Source organism: Pezoporus flaviventris, unplaced genomic scaffold (genome assembly GCF_033815535.1).
Source record: "Pezoporus flaviventris isolate CSIRO_AGI_PZ_B2104156 unplaced genomic scaffold, CSIRO_AGI_Pfla_v1 ptg000083l, whole genome shotgun sequence".
NCBI classification, from domain to species: domain Eukaryota; kingdom Metazoa; phylum Chordata; class Aves; order Psittaciformes; family Psittacidae; genus Pezoporus; species Pezoporus flaviventris.
In genome coordinates this window covers 12,878,657-12,897,467 of record NW_026892631.1, presented here as the reverse complement: position 1 = coordinate 12,897,467, position 18,811 = coordinate 12,878,657, and the positions used below count along the sequence as shown (strand labels likewise).

The 18,811-nt window shown below is 44.3% G+C and overlaps 1 protein-coding gene across 2 annotated transcripts in view; it reads right to left on the bottom strand.

Moving 5' to 3' along the window:
• PTPN14 (protein tyrosine phosphatase non-receptor type 14) overlaps nucleotides 1–18,811 on the bottom strand; it is a 121,287-nt gene that overhangs the window by 2,999 nt on the left and 99,477 nt on the right. For both annotated transcript variants that reach the window (XM_061475421.1, XM_061475420.1), the window contains exons 12-18: nucleotides 17,698–17,776; nucleotides 14,655–16,144; nucleotides 11,974–12,117; nucleotides 10,767–10,985; nucleotides 6,471–6,599; nucleotides 5,312–5,546; nucleotides 3,090–3,253 (exon numbers count right to left, since the gene is read on the bottom strand). In XM_061475421.1, coding sequence (XP_061331405.1) covers nucleotides 3,090–3,253; nucleotides 5,312–5,546; nucleotides 6,471–6,599; nucleotides 10,767–10,985; nucleotides 11,974–12,117; nucleotides 14,655–16,144; nucleotides 17,698–17,776 — 2,460 coding nt within the window. The remainder of the gene's footprint in view (nucleotides 1–3,089; nucleotides 3,254–5,311; nucleotides 5,547–6,470; nucleotides 6,600–10,766; nucleotides 10,986–11,973; nucleotides 12,118–14,654; nucleotides 16,145–17,697; nucleotides 17,777–18,811) is intronic.

Here is an 18,811-nt window from a genome sequence, read left to right as displayed (position 1 = left end):
TGGACAAAGACAGAAACAAAGATTGCTGCTAATCCTTGGAGGTGCAATGAGCATGGGGGCTGCTTCCATGCATGCTGCAAGTTTTCTGGCAAGGTGAGGCATATCCATTTCTGTCCATATATATAAAACTCAATCTGCTTTCCACATAAACAAGCCTTAACTCAGAGGCTATCACTTTCTGAAAACAAGGCTAAATACTCTGCCACATATCTCAACAAGCTGTTATAAAAGAGCATCTCTAGAGAGTCAACAAGCATAAAGATTTGTGATGAGTAACATCATGTTCTTTTCAAACAGGAGCAAAGCAAGACAAGCTCTTTCCAGCTCACTCAGAGAAAGCCTCCCTGTGGTCTCAGATGCTTATGGAAGCCACACAGTCCTCGCACAGCAGAGTCATATGGAACCTGATCTCAACTAAGCCACTGCAACAGAACAGCAGGCCAGCTTCGACCTGCATATCCCTTTCCACTCTCAGCAGCTCAGTGCTTGACAGCTCCTCGGTTGTCAGTGAGCACACAGCTATCCTTGCACCTCCCCAGAATGATGTGGCTTTGGCTTATCTCAGGAATGAAACTCCATCCTGCCTATTTGACCTCTGTTTGTAGGCAGCTTTATTGCAGGTGAGCCAAATCTTCACACTCACCTTCACCACAACGTACATGTCAAAAAGAGGTGGCATTTGCAAAAAGAACAAGCAAAAACACCACTCATTTCTGGCTCCCAAACTAAGGGATCTCTCCTGTGAAAATCCACTGCAGCTGCAATCATGAGTTAATGTCCCAGTGCCAGGTCCAAACCAGAACTGGGTAGAGCAGGATCTCAATTACTTTCTTGTTCGACACGTCTACCGCAGTAAGGATGCAATGATGTGACATATTACTTACTATACAGCAAGTTACTGAAACTCTATCCCTGCAGCTTTAGACTCAACCAGCAACTCCATAGAAGCCACAGTGACTGAAGGTGTATAGAATTTGATTAAACATGGCTTTTTACCTAAACCTGAAACCTCTGACTCAAAGAGGTCCAGCAGTGCTGCAGGCTTTCCAAGACGGTCTGTATAAAGTTTTCCAACCTCTGTCCCCTTTCTTCCTTCACCACTAATACATTAACATTAGCCCATCTACTTTCTAGGACGTTTCTGAGGAAATCAGCCAATTCATAAGACTAAAGCATCTGAAGTAGTAAGTCATTCTATTTGAGAAAAAACCCTATTCATTCTACTTCAGAATAAACTGCTGCCTGGAAAGGAACCCTCTCCGTGCACAATGCAGTACCTGTCACAAGCTGAAAACATACTGTTAATCTATTCTTTTAATTAGGTTTTAATAAGAAAAAATATTAACTTAGCACAATCTGGAGCAAAAAAGCCCTTAAGGAAAATCATCTTTAATATTAATGATGATTTTCACTATTAATCAAGACAAAAGAATGCTTTAATTAAGGGACATCAGAGAAATCCCTTATTGAGCACTAGCATCAGCTCCTAGTGAAGTTGATGAGAATCCTTCTGAATGTCAAGGCTCACCTCCATGCTCAGATGTTGCAGCACTGCCTTTATCTTCACTTAGTGCTCAACTACTCTTTGCCAAATAGGTGACTACCATAAACCACAGACAAACCAAGGCGGCCAGAAAATGTTACACAACTGTTGGGGTTTGCTCCTGGGCACGCAATCAGGTTGCTGTAAGGCAGATGCAGTTACACTGGTGCTCACAAGCGATTCAGGTATGGCTCTTGCAGCTATCCAGATTTCCTCTGGCATGCAGAAATGGCATGGCTGCTATGTGAATAACACAAGCAGTCACTTCCAGGTGCCAGTGCGTAAGGGAAGAAGTCAAGCATGCTCAAGAGTCAGACCCGTTGCCCCATATAGGAGCAGTTCCTTGAGCAGCAGCCAGCACAGGAAGGGTGCAGGATTCCCAAAGCACATACCTATGGGTCCCTTCTGTCCAGGTCAGCTCCACCTTCCCCTTTCCTCCCCCACCCCCAAATAAGATGTTGAGGAAAACAAGTGTAAATTGCATCATAGATCTAGGACAGCTTCATCTCTAGTGAGGCCCAAGCAGAGCTGGAGGTGGTTCACGGCTGACCTGAGCACAGGATCTCTACAAGATCTTGTAACTACAGAAGGCTGAGCTGCTGGAGGCGGGGGGATAACACAGTAGAAAGCAAAAAAATAAAGTCTTGCATCAACTTTTTCCATGCACAGGAAGGCTCAAACCTGTAACTCCTCTGTGGTAACACAGAGCAGGCAAGCATTGCAGGTGCATGTATCCAGTCCTCCCTGAATTTCAAGCAACTCCTCCAATGGAGGATTAATGGGAGGGGCAGATGATATGTGTCTGTCTGTTACTCTTGCTTCATTGTTATCTCTACAAGAGGCTCTGGTCTTTGAGCAGTTTCTTTGGCAACAGAAATCCCCAGTTTCAATAGGTGTCACACTGAAAATGTGGGGCACATTGTCACTCAAGGTGTGATGCTCTTCCTGGACAGTTCCCCAGTGACACACAACACTGATGTAAAGCAAGTTGCTACACGTGGCTACTCTGCTGGTGCTCTTAACTCCAGACTGCATTACTAGCCTTGTAATACTGTAATACTGACTGCAGTGCCTAAAACCCTATTCCCCAACGTACACACTTGTTCCTTAAAACACAGTTAAGTTTCATTCCAGATGAGATTAGAGGCAATACAGGAGAGGAAGGAGTCCAAGGAGTTGGTTTAGAGAGCAAAAAAACAAGTTAAAAGAGCAAGGAAGCTGATGTTACTCTCTAGCCTCTCTCAGGTAGTCTTTGTAATAAGCTATCTCTAGGCTGTTCATTAAATACAGGTAGGAATTAGACTTGATTCTTAGAGAAGAAAGCCCTGATTTTGAATGGATCAAAATAACACTAATAACAAAACACATAACATCAACTTAAAAGAAAACTACAAGTAAGCTGCCATGGGAAACCTTTGCCTGTTGCATTTAAGGCCCTGGTCTCTCAGAGGCAGTAGAAAGCAAGCACTTCAATGCCTTTTAACCTCACAAATGTAGCTGGTTAGCCAAGGAAGGAGCTCGTGGTTGCAGAAAGCAGCTGGCTCACCTCATTGTGCTCCAAGCAGCCGACCATCAGCTCGGTGAGGATGACCACACCGGTCCTGCCCACCCCAGCGCTGCAGTGCACCACGATGGGCGGGTTGCAGGGGTTGCTGCTGTCCAGCACGCTGTTGGTGTGGCGCCGCACCGACTGGATCTCCTCCAGGTAAGCTGCAAAGAGAAAACGCAGGCGGGGTTGCAGGCAGCTATATGTCTACATGTAAAAATGGGGAGGAAAACACAACGTGGAGAAGTCATTCTCTGCCCAAGTGGCAATAACTGACGGTTTTTACAACATCCTGATTATTTTGGCCAGGATGCAGTGAGCAGCACTGGATGCAGCAAATACCAGCTGGGTGTTAGTGATTACTTGGGAGTCTGCTCCTTTAAATTAAATAGTCCTTTTAAAATATTTAATTCTGGTCCCCCCCCCCCCCCCCCCCAAATCTCCAAGTCCCCAAAGCAGATGATTCTAGACATTACTTACAGCAATCCCCGCCATTAAACAGGCTGGGATCAAAACAACAGCTAAGTCCCACTGAAACTACTGCCTGTCAATGGAAAGAGAGCATCCATCTGCCCCGATTCTCCCACCCTCCATCCTCCCTTCTAGAGTGAGACAGAATCTCACCCACCTCTCTGCTCTGGGTTTGTTTCTCAACAGTTCCCAGCCCTTCTGGGAGTTCATTGTCTGCTTCCCCTGAAGCCATTTCTAGAAAGTGCATGACTCAAGAACAGTTATCTTGTTTATGGCGTGTTTATCTAACCAAGTGACACAACTACCCTGACCTCTAAGCATCATTCCAGCATAGCCTAGATGCATGACAAAGATGATGGACCTCACCCAGAAACGTAGATCCAGATGCATAACTCTTGGACACCTCACTTCCCACCACCAGCCAGAGTGGGAAGTGAGATGCAAGCCGAACTTTCCTGCCCTGACTCCTGGTGTCACGGCACTGCAGCCTGGGCAGTCCTTTTGACACAGGCAGCTGTAGCTAAGGCCTACTAACATCAGAAAGGCTGTGTTTCAGTGCAAGCACTGAAATGGGACTGTACATGGTGGCAAACAATGAGACGGAGGAAATGAGGACAGTCAGGTTCCAATTACTGTCACACCCAACCACAGCTACAGGGGTTGGCAGGAGAAATAAAGCGTGAAACAAATCTAAGAACTGGACAATAGCTTTGCCTTAAAGCCAGATCCTGTGGCACTCCTTTGCCAAAACTGAAATGTCATTTTTATTTTCTGCCTTGGTGACAGAACTGGGAAAAGAAGGATGTTATTGACATCAAGCTTATTCCATGTAAAAGGAAGTGCACCACTGAAGGAGTGTAGCTGTGTCAAGACTGAAGTGGAACTAATGCACCTTCCTGAGGGAGGACTGAGCTGTCTGTAGTTGCAGAGCTGTCAGGAACTAAGAGGGGCAAGCATCAACAACACATCAGTACACCGTGTGCTGACTCCTTTAGTGGTAACTTAAGGGTCTCTACATTCCACTCTACTGCAGAGGCAGAGGTGTGGCTTTAGTTAAGTACTGACTGAACTCCTATTACTTAACAGGGTAGTGTTTATTCCTTGGGAAGAAGTAGGAAGCATTATTAACTCAACAGAGATGAATATAATGTCTGTCTTCTCAGAAGTGCATATACCAGGACCACATCTAATTGGGAAGGCTCTTAGCATTGCTCGGGTACCTGTAGTTGGAAGAGTGGCAATAAGGTCAGATTTGCTGCATATGTGATGGAGCCCTCTGCTCTTTTGCAACATGTCTGATGCCTCTGCACAACTAAATGCTGGCTGACAGCAATAACAGCCTCCGATGGAACTGGAGGAGTTGTGCCAAATTTCACTAACAAGCGAACCTCTCTAATCACATTTCTGTGCAGCCTAGTATCTCCTACACTCATTAGGGAGTTCGGAAGTGATAACTTACACCAACAGATCAGCTAACAGAGGTATTTATGTAAAACTTCCCGAGTCTTTAGCACTGCTGCTGCCTGAGGTTTTCTCGTCTCATGTCAGGCCTTTCAGGGCCAAAATCCTCAATCACCTTAGCTCCTACCTCTTGAATCCTGCTTTGTTCTCCAAATCACAGCAAAGTACAACCTTTATATGCTCCGCAATAACCATTTAATACCAATCCCAGCTGTAACTAGGTGCAGAGAACTGAACCCAGTGTGAGCAACCTTTGATGTACGTTACCGTGCAAGTTAAAGAAATCTTACATAAAAAGCCCTGGACTTCTTCTGGACACCCATGGTCTGGCCAGTCAGTGTACTGCAAATGCCACACTGTCCTCTCTTGTCCAGAGAGAAGATGCTTGACTTTCAGACCGGTAGTCGCATAGCAGCCAGAATCTGTGCGGAACTTGGTTGTCACCTTGAACTTCCCGTAAGTGGCTGAGCTGTGCTTAGAGCCCAGTTTGGGCCAATAACGATGACTCTTACTTCTTCCTCCCTCCTTAAGAACAAAAGGAAACCCAAACAAACAGAAAAAAGCCATTAGTTCCTGCAACTAAGATTCTTTACAGAGGGCATAAAACTCTGCAGGCAAGGCAAGTACTGTTATTTCAAATTGCAGGGAGAGCAAGGAACATCCTACAAAGTAAAGAAAATATGCATTGAAACATCAAACTCTCAACCATATATTTCTAAGTGTAAAAATGCATGAAGAGCTAACTCTTGTCTCGTGGTGAAAGCCAGCTACTGCTTACACCTTGGTAGATGCTCTCCTCCTGGAGAAGCTTCTCCTTTAAATGGAAGGAGATTCTCTTCAGCAGCTTCTAAGTACCTGTTGCTGATCAGCCTTGGGAACTGGACAGTGACTTGTGCTATGGCACTCCCTGGGTCTGCTAACAGCACCCCTGCACAAAGCTGAAGGCAGCGTTAGTTAGCACCATGTGCCAGTTGTTCTAACGCAGCACATAGTTCTTGGATTACAATGGAAATAACTGGTTTGCTTGGCATAAGAATAAAAAAGATTTCTTCTTTTGTTTTTAAACATGAACACTTCTACAGAAACAACAGCTCCTGGTCTCTCTGCAGCTGATAGGAGTGATGGCATGCAGCACTGACCTTGGGCAGGGGGGAAGTCTGTGTCATTTTAACCAGGAGCAGTTCAGTGCTCTCAGTGGAAACATCTTTGTTTGGCTTGGCCAAGCTGGAGCAAAGCAGGGAGAAGGGGGAGTGCTGCTTGTTTCGCTTTAGAACTTGCCAAACTCAGTATCAGAAAGTTACCATGCCTGGTATTATAGCAGGCATATGTTCAAACAGAGCAAGCGGAAAAAGGATTGTTGATAGAAAGAAGAGGTTCCTGGAGTGGGAAGTGATGATAACAGGAGATCTGCTCTCATCAGAAAGAGCCGTGCTCTGTGATTTTACGTACCTCCTCAGCTGTGACCATGGCTATAACATTCACCCCCTGTTCCCACACCATCTGCCAGAAGTCATGGCATGTGTGTGGCAGAGGCCCCTGGGTAGCAATGTAGTGCCATTCCTCTCCACCTACAGTAACCTGGGGAGGAAAGGAACGGAAAATACAGTCAGTGCCCAAGTTCTCAGCAGTGCCTGTCCCATTCCCCTCAAAATTCTGAACAAGAATCACCCTTTGATAAGAGCAAATCGGACAAAACACAATCTTTGGTGTTTCCAAGTTCTTTCTTGAAGCCCATAAACATAAAGCGTTGACCGAAATGCCAATGCATCTGGATCACACAGATGAAAAAAGGTTGGGGCTGTTTTGCTGAGGCTCTGTTTCTGATATGGCTTAAAAACAAATAAGCAGCTGACTGAGCTCTTGCGCTGGGTGACAGAGCCACGATGAGAGAAAAACTGAGCAGCAGCAGAAGTGTCGCTATGCATTAAAAAGGCAACCGCATTGCTGCAAACGAACACGACAGTGGTGTAGAGAGCCTCAGTGCAAATGTCATTTCCCACAATGAAAGCTAAAGAACTCTGCTCTTTAGGATCTCCCTCAAGTCTTTTCCACTCAGGCAAAAAATAACTTCTTAAACAGACTCTCATTACACTGAGCACTGCTGAAGATGTGGCCAAGCTGTCCCTAGGGGATGCAGTTATGCCCACACACTGTACATAACGCAAAGCTCGGACGGGCCTCTTGCCAGCTATTAATGAGATCAAGACAGGCTTCATTTCAAGTTAACTCTTCCTCGCTCATCTTGGGTTTCTCAGCTCAGAAGCTGCAAACTACTATGAAGTAAATCCAGCATCTTAAATGGCTTTCATATCATAGAATCATAGAATGGTTTGGGTTGGAAAGGACCTTAAGCTCATCCAGTTCCAACCCCCCTGCCATGGGCACAGACACCCCACACTAGACCATAACACCCAAGGCTCTGTCCAACCTGGCCTTGAACACTGCCAGGGATGGAGCACTTCTTATTTCTTTGGCCAAATTTAACACGGTCCAAAGCTGTAGTCATACAAATCTATTTCCCAACACGTAACTGGATTACCAACCACATCTTATAGAAACATTTGCATGACAACAAGTAAAGACATTATCTGTAAAGCATGAACATAGAGATTTACACACTGTCAATTAGGTAGTGCCCTGAGCATTCCCTTGGAGTTAACCAGTGTAGAACACTGCTTCACTTACCTGACTGAGGCAGATCTTCATCTAACTATGAAGTTTAAAAATACACCACCAGCAAAATGACTTGTTTATAAAAAAAATACAATTTTATGGGGGCTTATTTGCTATATATCAGGAAAGGTTCATTAAAAAAGTTTTTTTTTTTCCCCAACATTTTAGGTAAAAAGCCAAAAAAGCCAAACCAATTTGAGAGCTACCAGCTCTCAGCTAGAAATATGCTTACCAGCAACAAGGAAAACCAAAGAAAGATGGCAAGGTAAAACATTTTCCCTTCTCAGGCTAAGAGCTCCAAATTCTCCACATTAGCCCAAACTCACTGCTCACAACAAAGATATAAATATATATATATTGTATATAGAAAATATAACATACACATTATATACAATATTTATATATATAAATCCCAGAGATGATGATTTACAACAGGAATACTGACACATCCACAAATACAAAGGTGCTGGCGGACAATGCTACAAGGAGCGTCCCGTTTAACCACATACTGCGTTTGAGGTACAGGTCTTTGAACCCATCTGCAGAAATAGAATGGACTTCTCTGTTATTTAAACAGCTGCTCATTAAGCTGAGACACTTGGGGTTTTACACCTGTAACTAGCATTTTGTATGATAACACATTTTTCTCTGTATTGAAAACCATTTTCAACTCTGTGTATCAGCTCATTTATTTCTTCCTTCCTATGCAGCATTCTTCTCTTTGAATGATGGTTAAAATCTGCGAGACCAGTGCAGGCAGACTCAAGTTCTTCTCCTAGGTGGGAATGAATAGAAGCTGCACAGCTCTAACCAGCATCCTGCATCTGAGCTGCTTTTGTGCTTGCATGCTCATGTGCAGTACTGCTGGGACAGTATCACTGAGCTCTCCAAGTTAATACTGACCTGACCAGTCAAACCAAGTGGTATTGAGAACTTTTTTGCTTGATCCATAAATTTAATCACACTTTTTCTCTCTGGTATAGACCATCTTCGTACCTTAACAGCAAAGCTCAGTGGCAAATAAGCAGGATTACACGCTATTTCTGAGCAGTGGGAGCTGGAATCCTCCAGGCATGGATCTTATCAGGATGATATAGGAGTCTTTGTCTACTGACTTCTGGTCCAAATATGCAGCCTTCTGGCACATGATACGAAAGGACCATAAACAGTCTGGAGGGAATGGGATGTCTGGAATGTTTACTGCATTCTAATGCCCTAAGTGCAGGACTTTAAAAACTGACTCTTGGGCTGCAAACACACACGTACTGTGCTACTAAGGTAAAGCTTGCAGATGCAATTTTACCTTCTAAGCAAAAGCACATCTGCTTGGCTTCCCCATGCAGGGAGAGGAAAATACTGGCCAGGACTCTTGTCATGTGCATGTTCCTGGGTGCTCTGTGAATGCGAGATGTGTCCAATGCTAACACACAAGGAAAATGTGGACTCAAAACCAGCCAAGGAAAATACTTTTCTGGCTACTGCTGTTTTGTGAGCATTTTTGTTAGGAAGCTCTTTTTTTGTTGGCATCCTACAAAGGAGATGAAAAATTTTGGGCTCAGAAATGCATCACAGCAATGTCTGATTCTGCAAAACCTCAGCATCTATCTAGGCTGTTCAAGGACAGATTGCACAGACATAGTCTGGTGCGAGGCATCCCTGCCCATGGCAGGGGGCTGGAACTGGATGATCTTAAGGTCCTTTCCAACCCAAACCAGTCTGGGATTCTATGAACAGGAATTAACACTGTAAATCACAACCAAGGAGGCCAGCAAGTCTCTTTAAGTTCTTACTCCAGGAAAATACTATTTTAACAGAGGTTTTATTTATTATTTTTGAGTTATTTTATTTTAATTTGGATTTTGCCAATGAGAAAAAGTAGACAGCCCTTCTCTGACAAGAGAATCTGTCATCTGAGGGACAGGAGTAAAAGCCAACAAAAAGAACTTTGCAATTAGTACTGGAAGCCTAAAGAAAACCAAGCAGCTACAGCCACTGCAGGATAGTTCATTGGTACAACCTGCCACGTTTGTAAGTCCCAGACCATTTCTTAAATTATTTCTACATTGAATTAAGAAGAAATCTGAAGTTTCCTGACAAAAAGTTATTTTGAGCAGAAATTCAATGCAGTATCCAACCAGAGATAAACTAAGGTGTAAGGTGTTCTCTGTATCAATGCTCCTTCTATCAACGCATACTTAAAAAATCTTCTAGAATCACTAAACTCATCATTAAAGGAAGAAATACATTATTCTTACATATAATTGCAGTATCTATGTGAATGTGTTACTCCTAACTACATGCTTTTGCTTTGGGCATGGAACTGCATACATGGAGCTCCATCCCTGTGTTCTAAAAATCATATCCTATATACTACTAGATGAAAAAAATACTTCAGCCAAACCTCTTGCAGTATTTCTGGCAGGCTGCACCAGTCAGTCACAGTGACTCATTCCATAGTGGTTGTTGCAGTGCCCCAGTGGCTTGCAAGGCTATTGGGACGGATCAATCAGAACACACACTGACTGCACATCCTTTCAGGTGCACGGTCATCACAACCACGTCACATTGCAGGCAGTGGTCCACTCTAACCCATATTCATGAGGTTTAAGAAACACAGCATCTCTTTCTACATTAACCAATGGAGATATTCCCCAACCAGCTGGCAGAGGTGGGCATCAAAAAAGTAAAGATGCCTCTCTGAAATGAATTCCCAGCCCCTAGCAATTAAATCAACTCATGCATGCCACGGGCACAGGGTGCCCAGAGAAGCTGTGGCTGCCCCATCCCTGGCAGTGTTCAAGAGCAACTTTGTATGGGGCTTGGAGCAACCTGCTCTAGTGGAAGGTGTCCCTGCCCATGGCAGGGGGTTGGAACTGGATGAGCTTTAAGGTCCCTTCCAATCCAAACCATTCTATGGCTCTATGTTAGTTGACAGAAGACTTCGGAGATGCTGACACAAAGGTACAACAATGTGTTCTAAGTTACATTTTCAGAAGCTCTAGAGCTACAGAAAGGCAAAAAGCAGCTTTAACATACCTTCATTTGCAAAGCAAAGTTCAAGGAAGGTTTTACCTTTATGTGTGAAGCATTGATGTAGCCTGTGTTGTTTTCTTTGGTCGGCACCAGCTCTACTCTGTTCTCCTCATAAGGAACGACCTCCCTGATGCGGTTGCGCTCAGTGTTTTCAGGCAAGGCAGCAGTGCTGAAGATCCCATCTGCCTTTTTCTTTGGAATCTGCTCATATTCTGTAAACACCATCCCCTCTTCCAACTTCCTCTTCAGGATTTTGCACTAAGATTTAACAGGAAGCAACATCAATCCATTAATTCCGCCTGAAGGAACATTTACTACTAGACTCATCCATCTGTTCTTTGAATTTCAATATACAGCCATAGCATCCTCTCAGTCACTTCTTTCAGCTGCAGTTATCTGAGGGAACATGACACACACTGATTTCTACTGAGTAAAACCACAAGCTAATTTTACATTTTGACGTTCTACCTTCACATTATTTAAGACTGATACCATAAAAAGCAAAGCCCTGCTAAATACAACCCTGGTTGAGGATGAATTTGCGGGTGATTTCACCACAATAGATACCTGTAAAAGCATTTCACGTTTAGAGAAGATTGTGCTGCAAGAACTGTGATGTGGTCCACGTTATCAAAATGCTCCCTAACTTGAAAATGTGCAACTTCTGTGGTTGGGCACAACCCTGCATATGGATAGGCAGAGGTTAAGGCCTGTTGTCTGCATACCAGACAACACAAGGCTGAGGATCTTTATCCAGAAAGCCTCTTTGCAAATACGTCTTTCAAAACTTAATGGCAGCAAGTGGTTTTAATTTCTGGAATTCCATATCCATGCACACACATCAGAAGGCAAACAACTCTTGTTTGACAATTTAATCCTGTTCAGAGACATTAACTGAGCTCCTTGGTTGTACCAGAACACGGAATATGGGATCTATGGATGATCACTGCAGGAAAAACTGCCTGACCAAGAGAAAGACATGCAAAATGTTTGATTTAGAGCTCGAGCTTGTATAGTCACATGAAACAGTGAACAGTCTCAATTTTCACCGACTTCAGTAAATGTTCCAGACATTTAACAGAATCCAAAGTCACATCAGGGTTAACCCCGGACCTCTTCCATTAATGCTTCTGAACACCTTTAAGACAATTTTTTTTGACATTTTAAATCAAATGTTCATATTTTAGGGACTTTGTGCTGCTGGCAACAAAGGGAATGAAAGACATTGCATGAGCCTCCAACTTACCCTCTCATCCATTGGCACCTTGGTGACTTCATCCTGGCTGTCCTCTGGCACTGGAACCCTAGCAACTGAGAGTCCGTTCAGTGCTGCCAACATCAAGGGCCTCTTCTGGGCCTCCAGGCCTGCCATCTTCTGCTTTTCTAGATTCTTTTGGCAAGAAAAGGCACGTTTTCATCTCTGTGTGATTATTTATAATGCCAGTAAAATGCTGGAATGTTTTTTTAATCTCCAAAATCTGCAACTCTCTGGCCAAGGAATGCAGATGATCACCATTAGCATCGTAAATTCAAATACAACCTCTATTCTTCCTGTTATTCCTCAAAGGCCTGCTCCTACATGAGCACAGAATTTTAATTTCAAAGCAGCAATCCCAGCATGTAATTCAGTTTACGTGCCATTAAAAGACACACAAATACAACCCTGAGCCTTTCCCTGCAAACATGATGCTGGATGTAGGACACACAAAGCATCACCCTGTTGCGTTAAAGTAGCCCTGCCGTAGCCAAGATACCTGGGGCACCTTTGGAAAAGCAATCATTTCAATCTATTACAACAAACAGCAAAACACAGGCCATTGTTTCCCTTCTGTGATAGCAATACTTAAAATGAGAAGTCTCTTGATGCACTCAGCTATTACAGTGATTCAAACAGCACCCGTGATGTATTTTGCACTAAAACCTGAGCTCACGTATCCCAGAAACCGACTGTATCAGCAGCCAGGAAGGGATATTGTTTATCATGCCCATGTGTGGAATATTCTATTCCATTTCCTTAATGCTTTCTGCGGGATTTGGAAGGAGAGATGAGCACAAGGGAAGCCTGGTTCTCTGCATGCCTATGGTGTGGGCACCACACAGGCCAAGCTCAGCTCCTAGGAACACACTACTGAACATGAATGCTCTCAGACATCTGTAAATGGCTTGATTGTTCAAAAGCCCTGTGAGCTTTTTCCTCACCACTGGGTTCCTCTGCAGCACAATGTAAAAAAGCAAAACAAAAATCCAAACCCATCTGCTTTCTTTTCCGGCTTTCAGAAAGTAGGAAAATGCGAGTATTTTTCCTTTGTTTGGGGATTTTATTATTATTACTCCTGGCAAAGTCAAATAGAGAAGTCTGTGTTTAAAAGATGATGGTCATCAAATTACCATTCATATAACATGCAATTCCTGTGACAAAAGGAAGGTCTGCATGTGTTAAGACTGCTGACCTAAGCTGAAACCACTTTAGAAGCTTTAATGCTAAGCCTACCCCTTCCAAAACAACAACAACAACAACAAAGAACCTTTTGACCAAAGGCTGCTCCGAATGTACTCGAACAGCAAAGAGTACTCAAACAGCATCTCTAAGTTCTCTTCTCGCCTTCATTTCCATCCTCCAATCCTTTGCATTCCTGTTTCTCAATGTTTCCTTTCCTCAGAAGATCAAAAGAACACATATACGCTTGTTGTTACAGTGGAGTAGACGTTGACTTGATTACTTACAGTCAAGCATCTATTTTACATTTAAAGTATAAAATCCTGCAAGGAGTAAATTCAGTCTCCATTATACAACTCAGTGGCCCAAGCTTGACTCCTAGCCATTACATCAGCGTAAGGACCACCAACAATCAAGGAGCACGATACACACGTTCAGAGTTTCTCTGAATACACAATACTATTTCAATCTAACTAGTTGCTGATCTAGTACATTACAAGCTCTTTTCTGCTCTGGACCATTTAGATGCTTTATTAATTTGCTTTAGGAATTGTTTCTGTTTCAGACCTCAATCCTACAGCACACATTTCACCTTCTGTGACTGCACTTGCACTTCTCAGAGCGGTGCATCAACGCATCCCTCAGTCACTAAATAGTAAGCACCCCTCATGCTTCTGCCATTGCCTGCAGTGGCACTGGAGCTTTTAAATGCTTCTTATGCTGAAGTCATTTCAAGTTTAAAAGGGTGCTGTTTCTCATTCTTGAATACATTTCTTAATGAATAAACAATCCAGATCCTCAACCACACAGCCTCTCCATCTGCTACTTTTGGAATTAGATCTACAGTCATTCATTACTGGTAAAACCAGCAATCCATGGTCTACAGCTACCAGGGTTGCATTCAGGTAACTGTGTTATGTAAAGTAGGAGGGAAGGCAGAGATCACCTGAAACTCAGGTGAGTTTCCACTGTGTTATAGATTACGTGGTGCTTAGCTCGACAGCCCTGCAAAGAAGCAATAAAACACTAGTGCTGAAACGCAACCTCCTGCCCATCTCGGCAAACACGTTTCAGACCCACCCTGCTTTCAAATCCACACAGGCAGAGGGGAGCAGGTACGAAGGGGGGCTTTGTGGTCAGCCTCCTCATCACCCAGTGCATGCTCTGCACCCCCCTTGGGCTGGCGCTGCTCTCGGGGTGATGGTAGCACCATCAGCTGGATCAAGGCATGGACCTGGCCAGCAGGCGAAAAACCACACTGGAGGAAGCATACAGCCCAAAACTGGGGCATGAGATCAGCCCCTTTGGTGGCCACAGAGATCCACAAACCCAAACTGGATCTGGCACTTAACATCACATTTCCTTACTTGGAGCAAATCAGCATCTTCCCACCCAGGTGTTCCCCACAGTTTACTGATCCAGCAGCTTTTGGCACGCATCCCGACCTGTAGGACTACCAGGAAGCCACCGCAACAGAGGAAGGCACTTACCCTCATCATGATTTCTCTTTCTATAATGCTGTCCTCAATAGAAAACATTTCAGACACAGGTCTTTCCTTGACAGGTTCTTTCTTGACCCGCTCCTTCACACTTGTGAGGTCAGGCTCTGAGATAGAGGGCCCGAGCGAGGACCCGTTTATTGCCATTTGATCAGTTCGAGACACACTGATGGCTTTGGAAGGCCCTGGCCTCATGGCCTTGGCCCTGGCTACAGCCACAGAAATGCTAACAGGGTCCTGCCTCAGGGCCCCGTTGCTGACACTTTTCCGAGGCCCAGGATACTCTGGAGGAGGTTTATTTGGTATTCTAGCCAGGGCAGCTTGCAGCTGAGCACTGTATTCCATGTTCTTATGGAGGGCTGTAATCTGCGACACGGATTCTGAGGTCTCTTCTTCCTCTTCGCTTTCACTGCTGTGTATCAGCATGGTGGCATCAGAGAACGTCTTTTTGTGATGATAGTGAGGAACTTGCTGAACTTCGTGCCCCATCTGAACCGACTCTTCCGGCTGCACTTGCTCCCGCAGGGTGTTCCTGCGCGGCAGAGGAGCGTTTAGAGTTTTCAGTGCCATGGCTTCTATACCACGTACCATGTTGCTGATGACCTCCAAGCTGTGGCGCTTGTTCACAGCCGCGTGGTGCTTCACTGCCAGGAGGGGCTCGCTGACCTCTTGCAGTGACTGACGGACGACGGGCGAGCTGTCCTCCTGGAAGGTTTTAACCGAGAGCTGGACCTTGCGAGTGACCAGGTCAGGACTGCTGCCGCTGACGTACTTGTGCCGGTGGCTTGCCAGGTCCGGCGTGCTCGTGGCGGGACGCGGACGTGGGTATGGAGGCGGGGGTCTGAAGAGATAGTTCTTTAACATGTGAGCGGTGTTGTAGCTCTGGCTGCTCTGCAGCTGCATGTTAGCCAGCTCGGGTGTGCTGACGGTGTGGGATATGGCACTGGCTGCTGTCTTATTCTGAGCAGCATTACTAGGGTTCATTTGGTCAGACGGGGCGACGGGCTTGTTATAGCCACTGCTCTGGGGTCCATACGTAACTGTGTAAGGATGCCTCTCTCGAATCTCAGGCTGACTGTAAACTAGGTCTTCTGGCTGGTTATAAGCATGTGTGTTTCCAATATTGAGATTCCTCAAAGACTGACTCTGGCTATCCATCTGGATCACCCCTCTCTTCATTTGCCTCATGACGGTTTCATAGTCTGGAGTTGGCCGGTAAGATGGTACTATGATTGCACTATGTCTGTGGCTGGGGATATAGTCTGCTCTCATGATGTCACTTCCAGGGATGCTCAGATTGGAGGACATTGGAGATGCCTGGATGAAGTTCTGTGAGCGATTGAGAGAGTTCATGCTGTGGGCACTGCATACACTCCCATTGGGTCTATTACCATTCAAGTAGCTGAAGTCCATTGGACACCTATCCAAACTGGTCTGAGACCTACAGTAGAAAGTTTCTTCATTTCCATGGAAAATGCTATCTGTAGAGCAAAGATAAAGACATTGATGATTTTAACATACAAGGATTCGTTCCATGTTAACAAAACTTCAAATGAAGTCTGCACCAATGAGTACAGACACAGCTTGGTGTACAACAACTGCTACGAACATTTGGTCTTGGGAGCATCCCTGAGTCACTGAGACAGAACTAAAACAAAGCTACTCACGTAAATGCTGCCAGCAGTTAGCAAAATATGGTAGTTCAGATCCTTGTGGGAGACATGAAAGGGGAAAGAGAGGAAGTGTTTTTGCCTGGGGTGGCAAGAAAGAATAAGGGGGCATCTCCTCCCTCAGCATCCTGTAATGATTCACTGCTGCTGCCACCTTAAAAACCCCAGTGCTGCTAGCCCGTGGCAAACCTAACAGTTCTCTTATCTTTTCTGTTGGTGCACTGCTGTCTGTGATTTGAAGTAGCAGAAGACTCTGAAATTGGAAATCCTACTCCAAACCTGAAGTAGAACACTGCAGGGTGATCAAGACTCAGAGGAAAACCACAACCAACCAAAACACTCTACAGACGCACTAGAGAATATTAAACATTTCAGCAAAGGATATTTGAGAGGGAATCAAGATGCTAAAGATGATGACAGCTTTATGCAAGACTGTCCCTGTTGAAAGTCTTGTGAGAAAGGAGTAGCAGCTTCCAAAGCTGTGAAATCAGCTAATCCAGCAGCATAGAGATGTCTGTGTAAAACTAAGAGAACTTTATAATCCTTCTAAACCCGAGACTGTCCCTCTTCAGACCGTCAGCTTTGCAGTAAATCAGTAGCACTCACTAAGACAAACCTTTTACTGTATGCAAGGAACTAAACTTATCAAGTTCTACTTTAAAATTAGTCAGACCATCACAACTCTAAACCACCCTCAGGTATGATTAAGATCTCCTCTGCTGCTGAGAGCACTTCAACTGTGCCTCTCAGGAACTGCCTAACAGACGTGGCTACGTGTATTCCAAAAGGTGGTGTGGTTAAGGGTGTGAGATTCAAGGTGTTTAGAGGCTGGGCACCCTTCCCAGCCTTGATCAAAGTAACCTGGTACAACCTCTTAGACAATTTATTTGTCAAATATGGGGGTAAAAACAGTTAACCTTCCCTACGTCAGCAAGACTAACGATGTAGGCAGATGTTGGTGAAAAGTCAGCAGAACAGACCATCTAAATACACAGTTTCATGACCAGGATGCTCCGATTTCTCCTTTTCCCTAACTCTGTTTCTCTCCCTGGCCCCAGCTGGCAATGCCTTTGAGTGCAGCCATCCTACTTCCTTTCGAGATTACTTTCCAGCTCGCTGAACTGGAATTCCAAGTTTAAGGTCCATATAATCATGCACAGACATTTTAGAGAAATTTGAAAACTGAAATTGGACTTTAAACAGAAGATTTACTGCAACATTAACCATAAAACTACTCTCTCTTTTCCAGCAGCAGCTCCCATTTGACCAGGACAGCATTAGAAACCTAGACATAAAGGTTAGGAGCCTCTTTGCATGCACATAACATTGAAGTCCATTAAAGGCAAAATATATGCTCTAAGTACCTTGTGAATTATGTGTTTCAGTGTAGTGTTCTCCACACTGGACATGCATAGGAGGCAGTATAAATGGATGTTGTCTTGGCTGAAATAAAAGCACAAGGTAAAATAAAAAGCATTAGCAACTTAGTTTGCTACAGGGTTTTTTTTGCAGCTGAAACAAGAGAAACAGTTCTATGCCCTTTCCACTGAATACAGCCCTTTCTTACCCAGCCAAAGACACGTGGCTTGGCATTTCTTTACGGAACAGAGAATAACGTTTTGCAAACTGTTTGCTGAATTCTGTTACAGAGCCCAAAAACCAGTGAAAACTCCTTTAAGCTCAACCACTTCAGAAAACAACACCCAGGCTCTCCGCTCACTTACAGCTTTTCACCAGTTTAGTAAAAAGCCCTTGCCCTTGAAGAATTAAACCAAACCAAACATCCCATCAGGACAAAAGGAGGAGATGGAACAAATTCAAGGACCTAGAACACTGTTATACAAGCAACAGGAGTACATATAAAGTAACATGAATACTTGGGTCCCTAGATGATGAATTGGAGCCTTCCTCCAACAATCTGCACTGCAAGAAGCTTTTTAACACTACAAGTATCATAGGGGCCAATTCAGCATTAAAGCAGTAGGACCCTTTGCAGCAACCAGCTTTGCCCACTGGTAAACCAACGTGTTTTGTAGTCACATTTTACTACCTGCACTGTAATGTCCTGCCCGGTGCCACTGAGCAGAGTTTAGGAAAGCATACTTTGATACACAGAGTAAGCAGAAAGAGAAGGAAGACACTGTTGCTTTGTGAATGCATGAATAAATTCTGAGCAGCAGAATAAAGGCTCTTCATCAGGGCTGATTCAAGTAGTTCAGACTATTAAGGAATACTGTGGATGCCCGAGGCAAAAAAGAAACACCACATAATTTACCACCTCTGCATGCACATGCACAAAATGAGCACCACGCAAGTTAGCTGTTCAAGAGGGGGTGGGGAAGGGTTAAAGTCACATTTTCTATGTAAATGGGGAGAGGGAATGAGAATCAAAGAACGTGAGCACCCATGAATTCTTGCATACAAAACGGCTGTGTTAAGCCAGAGCTGGAAGATGACAGAAACTATTTCTGCTACAGC